Below are 7,524 nucleotides of genomic sequence, written 5' to 3'. Positions count from 1 at the left end.
AAAAAAATAAAAGAATTTTTGACGCAATTTGTGAAGAATTTTGGAAATATTTCTTAAAGGCTTTTGGTGAACTTCGCGGATGAATTTGTTATATAATTTTTGGGAAAAATATCTAAAGAAATTCACAGATGAATTTCCAATAGAACATTCAGCAAAATATCTCAGTATTAGATTTGACAGGATCAATTATTCTTTGAAAAAAATGCGAGGGAAAACTTAACTTTTGATTAATCTTTCAACATTTGTTAGGTAAATCCGGGAACATTTTCCGAAATTAATTTGCTAATAAAAACTACACATAGAAGGGATGGATGTCCACCAGGAGAAATTCGCTTTGAAAGTATGAAGAACTCCCACAATATTATTTGACTAATATCCAAAATATTTTCAGTAATATGAAGAAAACTTGGCCATGCTTATATTTCGACAAAAATTCCCGCTATGTATTGTCTGAAAAATTCATTAAGTAATTTTGTCTATATTTTCTTTTATTTCTTTTGGACATAACCTCGTATATGAAGTTGATGTATGGATTTCTTTAGTGAATTTTCATAAGGGAAATCATCATCACCGGACACCTCGAGCAGGGTTTCCTCCAAAAACGATTTCGATTATGACCGAAGTCGGAACCGCCACGCTGATGCTGTGTAAGACAAGCGAAGTTCTCCAACTATGGTAAAACATTAAATAACGTAACTACTGAAGAGATTTTTGTGAATAACAAGAGTCACTTTTGCGCCATGTTAATTTTTTTTCTTTTTTTTTAATTATCATCAAAAATTGGGGGGGGAGGGGGCTGGATTACTCTGGAGGGGGACAGGCCAATGGTTAATACCAAGAAGAAGAAGGTTCCTACGCCAATGGTTAATACCAAGAAGAAGAAGAAGGCTTGAAAAAATAATGAAAATTACTATGTTCGTAATTCATTACTGAATGACACACGATGTTGAAAAGGCACAAAAAAGTCTTCTTGGTGATGTATTGAACGGAATAAGTAATTTTACATGTTAAAGGACACGAAAACAATGGCACGAATCTTTTTTAAAATATGACACAAATTAACGTCATTCGGCTCATTTCTTTTATGTGCATCCAAAAAAGTACAACCACATGATTTTTGGAGTGTGTACTGTTCACGTTCTGTCTACAACATAATTGTCCGTGTTTATCCTCCAGAATTTGCCTACACTCCTAGTCGAACCAATCGATCCGTAGATTGCTATACAATCTGAGATTATGTATAAGGATTCCAAATCTGTCTCATCTACTTAGAATCGAAGTGAAAAAAAAAATAACCGACCACCCTCATTCAGGCAAATCCAAAAGAAATAGCTCCAATCTGTTTCACCGACGAAAATTACCTATCAAGCATCGTCACCGCGATATACCCCTCCGCTTAGCGGCATTTCCACGATCCACGATGAGCTTTTTTGCTGCTTCCTTTTTGCCGCGCCGCTGTCGTCGTCGTCTTCATCGCCGTCGGAGAGCATATCGCTCGCGAGACCGTTTCACACACTGACACACATATGCAGCCTGCTCACCACCCGTCACCGCCACAGCATCTTCCTTTCGCTTATGCTCCAATGTTTCTCTCACGGTCCGCGTTGTCGCCGTCGTCGTCATGGTGGTTCAGCGAATTTGCTCTTGTGTAAGGTTAGGGTATACGGCAGCAGCGGTGGTTGGCTAGCCGTAGTCTTCGTAGTCGTCACTGAGAAACAGCCGACGCGCGCGCTCTTTCACGACGGTTTTGCTTTCAACCATCCGGCGGCAGATTCTCCGAAAACCGGCGGACAGGTGAGTGGTTGGCTCTGGGGCACCCCGGACCGGTTATGACGACAGCAGCCGCGGCAGAAGCAGAAGCGTAGGGCATCCGAAAGGAGAGAAGAAATTGTGCATGTGTACTGCACGTTATTGAAGAATATAGTCCTACGCCGGGGCTTCGATGGGTTCAGTTGCGTCCGAGACGCCGTGTCGTTCAGGTACAAACAGGTGTGTGGGTTAATTTTCGAATTTTCCAATCAATTGCAATTGCACAGAATCGGGATTTAATGAGATTTGGTCGCGAATTTCCCGAACAGTGAGTAGAACGGCGGGCTCGTCCTTGGGGAGGACTCCTTTCGCGAAGATCAGAGCTGCGTGGAGGTCAACCGGTTTGGATCGGAAAGTGAGAGTGTGTCTAACGGGACCAGACTGCGAAGGAGTGAGGGCTCGTAAAAGTTTTATCCCTACCGCGAGCGGATAGTGGAAGCGACAGCAGCATCCCCGAGAAGACGACACCGACGAAATTGGGGATCTGGAGCATACGAAAGCGAAAGTGCCAGTGCAAGTGCTGTGAGCGAACCAATCCTGAAGACTTCCACCTCCAACGCGCTCTCCCCGTGGGGTCGCATTGGCTGCAAGCATCGGGCTATCAGCCACCTTTGAAGACTCCACATCGCCGAAGAACCGCCCCGTACTCCCACCTTCGCCAGTGCTTTTTTGGGGGTGGAGGTAGTCGCGGTATTGCGTGCATTTGAACAACAAACCACCCGATCGAAGGTTCCAACTTTGGAGCGATCTCTCTTCGCGAACCATTCGGGACGGTGACTCTCTCTCGCCACACTTCGCGATCGCGCGAAACTCTCCACTCTCCGTCCGAAGTCGTTTTGGTTCGGGTGGCGATCGCGCGCTCTTCTGTGGTCAACTCGTAGGACCCGACGGGATCGCGAACATCTGCAGTGCTATCAAAAGCTTTTCGGATGTGAACCGCGAAGCTTCTCCATTCGCAAACGTCGCCGCCGCCGTTACGGTTTCCTTGCTGATCGTTCGTCTGCTAAAGAAGAAACTCGGTACTCGTCCAGGTAGAAGACGATTCGGAACCCAAACGAAATCGAAAGTGATTCTTCGTCGGACCCGTTCAACTGTTGAGAATTGTGCTTTGTGTGACCAATAAGGATTGATATTCAGATTTTCGGCGGAGAACTTGTTCAGTGGCTGTCGATACGAGTTTGTCAACGGATTCTTGTTTTTTTTTTTCGTTCGGATGAAGATAAAAAGTGAACTTGAAGGAGCTGCCTCCTGATAGCGACACCCCAGTGAATAGTGTTGAGAACAAAGAACCGCGCGTCCAGTGGATTAACATTGTGACTACGGTGAAGTGTCTTTCGTGCTGGAGGAGGAACAAGATCAGCACCAGAGGGTCCTAGCACCTTCAACAGGTCTGGAAAACCATATTTAATTCTACGCTGTCGTTTTTTGTTGTATTCGATGTTGTGCCGCTTGATTGCTCTCTCTTTAGTTCTCTGGTAGAAGTAGTGTTTAGTGTGTGAAACTGGTCCCGTATTTTGAGTTCGGCATTCTTGAGTTCGACCCCGCTTCTTGATTTTATTGAACCTCTTGGGAAACCCAACCGAAAACCGGAAGGCAATCGAAACCATGAAGTTGCGCTGCTGCTGTGCGGTGAAGATCTGTCCAAAAACTACCGATTGGCCAGGGTTGTATTCCTGGTAGTGCGAGTAGCCCCAAGTGTAGACAAGTGCAAGCTCCCTGCCAAGAGGGGGTGGGTGACTTAGTGTGGTGCAAGTGCGAACAGTTAAGGACATGCGAACCCGTCTGGCTTCGTTGATCGTTGTGAAGCAGGAACCATTGTCGGATGCGGGAGACGATTACTACGGGCTCGGTGGAAGTGATGGTAGTAGCAGTGTACTGGTAGCACCGGAAACGGCAAGGACGAATGTGCATGGATTGAACGCGAATGGTAACGGTTACAGTCACGACGGTGCTTTTGAACATCTCAATAATAACAATAACAATAACAATCATCATCTCCATCATCTAAATCGGCAACAACAGCATGTTGAGTTTGGTGGTGCTTTCTATGGGCGTGAGCCGACGGCTTGTTATGGCGGTCAGGGTGATCTGAACAACAACCAGCAGCACAGCGGACAGGATTTTCAGTTGTTTGACGAGAAAAAGTGTATGTATTTTTTGAGTTTCTTTCTTTTTTATAATTAAACTAAGCAGTTTGTTTCTCTAATTTTGTTTTCATTTCAATTACAAATGATTGTATTTTGAGTAAGGCATATGATTAGATCGATTAAATGGTGTCAAAATGAAAAATCTGAAATTAAAGTTATTTAACAGAAGAAGCTTTTTTTCAGAGTAATAGTCTTATTTCGAAAAATGCCGTTTTTCCTTACAATGAGCAATAGTCTGAAAGGGAGTACCGTTTTGATTCATATTACGGACACTTAAGGCCTCAGTGAAGTATACCCAGACAACCAAAATGTACGCATAACGAAATCACCTGGAGGCTTTGTATGTGCAAAATTTCACTTATAAGATGTCGCGAAAAGGCCTTCTACGTACAAAAGTGGAGGCGAGATGCGTGCATATATTATGTGATGATTAATAACATACAATGCGAGTGTATAAATATTCTCCCGAACTAACCTGTTATCTTTTGCGACTTAGCATATGATAACAAATGTTGATTTGACAGCTGCTGCGGATTGATTCGACTTACTTTGTACGAGTGTACGGGACGAAACAAAATGTACAAATGAACTCAGAAAAAAAGTGTTTTATGCGAGGAAACACATCAATTTTACGAGTTTATTCACGGTGTTTTGCGGGTTTGATGTAATTAGTATGAATAAACGAGTTATAACGTGAACTTTCATGCGATTTCTGGTTGTCTGGGTAACTCAACATAGAGCATACAAAATAAATCATTCTATATGATTCCTCAGCGTTATCGAGCGTAGGAAACCTTTAATTTTCGAATGATGGGTGAAGAATATGTTTCCGCAAGTTGAATAATTTTAAACAAATCAAAATGTTCGGCCTTTTCATGATTTTTATTCCGGACGCTTGCTCACTTTTGCCTCATTTTCCGGACACTTTGATTCGAATTCCGGACAGCTCATTAAAACCATTAATAGAAAAGTCAAATCATCAATAAAATTCTTTGAACCACTAAAGAGACGTCTAAGGCAGTTAGGCATTATAAATTTGCATACATTTTTATGGAAAAGGCTTATTGAAACGAGCCTCAGAAGTGAGAACTTTTGAACGGTAAAAATTGAAACATTTCATGTAAAATGTTTCTCATACAAAGTAGAGTGTTCGGAATTTGAAGCTGTCCGCAATATGAATCAAAACGGTAGTGTTTTCTATTAATGGTGAATACTATATATGTTTTTTTTGAGTGTTCCCAGCGATTATTCTTTCTTTATCTCTCCGAGAAATCGATTGATTGCTTGTCGATTCATAGAGTTTTTAAGAAACCCTGCGTTTTCACATAGGCAGTAATATTTTGAATATTCAATATTTATTTGGTGAGTCATTCGGATGTTTTCGTTTAACTTCTTTTGTTTTTTTAGTAAGGTTTCTAACAATTGGATTTTACACAAATTTTAATCAAAACGAATCATCCCATATCTAAATTATATGTATTGATATGGCTTTCAAGCCTCTAATAGTCTTTTGACTAAGTCATCGGTATAATCTATCGTTGATTCGCCTTTCTGACGTTTAACTCATTGCATGAACTAAATCTTTCTGTATAAATCATCAGCATTGTCATCCTCGACATCATCTAATATTCAAGTGTTGTTTGACCCCTTCAACGGCAGCATCAACTATAATGTATTCCAAATAGTTTACCTCTTCTTATTATTCTTTTTTTTCAAATTTGTAAGGAATTTTTATATTTGCAGATATTATTGTTAAATTTTTAATACAGTTCGGTTGTTCCAACCAGTAAGATGCTGTGTTTTTAATTGCTTCTTCCATATATAGTGTTGATTCCATAGGTCTCTGCGTTACAAAATTTAGCCCCAAACATAAGATTACAAATTTAAATAATACCGCTTGATATGTTTAACATTGCATTATTCATTCAGTTTCAAAAGTATTTTGATATTTTCAATCGCTGTGATAAAAAAAAATTGAATGTTTCCCAAGTATGTTAGAGTTTTATATGACATATCAACTTGAAGTACTGACATCTATTGTTTCTATACCAGAAAGAATGTGTCAAAATCAATGCGGGCAATCATCGGAGGAATTACCGAATTTAACCATTAATCTACTAGCAGCATCATATTTTAGTCACAAAAAATTATTTAAATTGTAACAACTTTTATTGTTTCTCGATATTTTTGCACCTTTTCTTTTTGCAAGTGGTCAAAATTCTTTTCTACCTTCCGAATATTTTTCGATTTTGATCATTGGTCATCTGGGTCTAAAGATACTCCAAAATTCCTTGGGGAACCGACGTGCAGCCATAACCCACGAAAATATCTCAGGCTACAGAAGTTTTGTCATGTTCTGCTATTCGCTTTTCGAAACAATACTTGGATGAGAGTCTGCTGCGATAAAATGAAAAAAATGGACCAACAATTTGAGCAGTTGGCATTTATTTTTCTGCTACCACTACGGCCAAAAAAGATCTTAAAAACTAGAACAAATATTGTATTGTAATTTTTAGATTTCTTGGAGACAATTCAACCAATTTGTACGATTTTCTGAGTGAAGCTTTTAATTACCTGTCATTGCACTATATGTTATTGTTTCCATAAATTGACAAAATGGCGGCCAAAGAAAATTTATACAGGAAGTGTCGGAATAACGGAATATCTTCAAAACCAGATGACTGATGATCAATATCGACACAGATTCTGAAAATAGAAGAGTATTTTGAGAACTTGTAAAAAAATTGTGCAAAAATGTTGAATGAGTTTTTGTGGTGAAAAAGTGAAGCTGCTGGTAGAGGGATTAATTATTAATAATGTGCCAAATATGAAATTTCACTTTCAAAATTTGCAAGACTTTGAAGAAGCTTTCAGAATAAATCGAATCTTTCATTAACGAGCTTTACATGTTGTTATGTTTTAATATAAGAAGATTTAACTCAAAACAGTGGCGCGGGAAGTGGGTACAATAGTTAAAGGATTGTCAAACTAATAATTGAACAAGAACTGAACTAAGGGGTGTGGATTCGAACATTTTGGTCATTCTATTTGAACACAACATTTCCACCAGTGCTAACCGTTGTTTGTTTGCTTGTCTCGCAGGAAACCATTTTCAAGGTGCACACTTAAAATACTTCATACAAAGCTTCTGCAGTTTGATGCAGGCATTATTCCATAAATCAGCTGAATCAGATAGTTTCTGACCATATATTAGTAAGAAATATACTCAAAAAAAGTTTTGAATAACTTATGCATACAAAACGTTTAACGCTTCTTCAAAGCTTGCCGTTTTTGTGTCACATAAAATGTTTAACATTTTTAGCGTGACTAAGTAATAACCGCAAACTCCTAGGCATACTCGGATCATTTTTATGAAAATTTTAGCAGACAGCAGCCTGGCTGCTTGTTGATATCTAGGTCGCACCCCCAGGAATTGACATCTTTCCTATACATACAATTTCCACGGCCAGCTATGTAGATATTATTGGATGAAACTCAGTAAGCATTCCTGGAAATATTGCTTTACAAGCTATTGTAATATCCATAGAGAACTCTCACCAGATTCCAG

At 39.6% G+C, this 7,524-nt stretch overlaps 1 protein-coding gene across 2 annotated transcripts in view; it reads left to right on the top strand.

Moving 5' to 3' along the window:
- The first annotated feature begins 1,949 nt into the window (after nt 1–1,949).
- LOC5577565 (probable nuclear hormone receptor HR38) overlaps nt 1,950–7,524 on the top strand; it is a 479,889-nt gene continuing 474,314 nt past the window's right edge. For both annotated transcript variants that reach the window (XM_021846267.1, XM_021846266.1), the window contains exon 1: nt 1,950–3,955. In XM_021846267.1, the coding sequence (XP_021701959.1) occupies nt 3,580–3,955 (376 nt within the window). In that variant the 5' untranslated portion in view covers nt 1,950–3,579. The remainder of the gene's footprint in view (nt 3,956–7,524) is intronic.

The sequence above is a fragment of the Aedes aegypti genome, chromosome 2 (assembly GCF_002204515.2).
Source record: "Aedes aegypti strain LVP_AGWG chromosome 2, AaegL5.0 Primary Assembly, whole genome shotgun sequence".
Taxonomy (NCBI): domain Eukaryota; kingdom Metazoa; phylum Arthropoda; class Insecta; order Diptera; family Culicidae; genus Aedes; species Aedes aegypti.
Note: the sequence above shows the minus strand (reverse complement) of the source record. Positions and strands in the feature narration are given on the sequence as shown.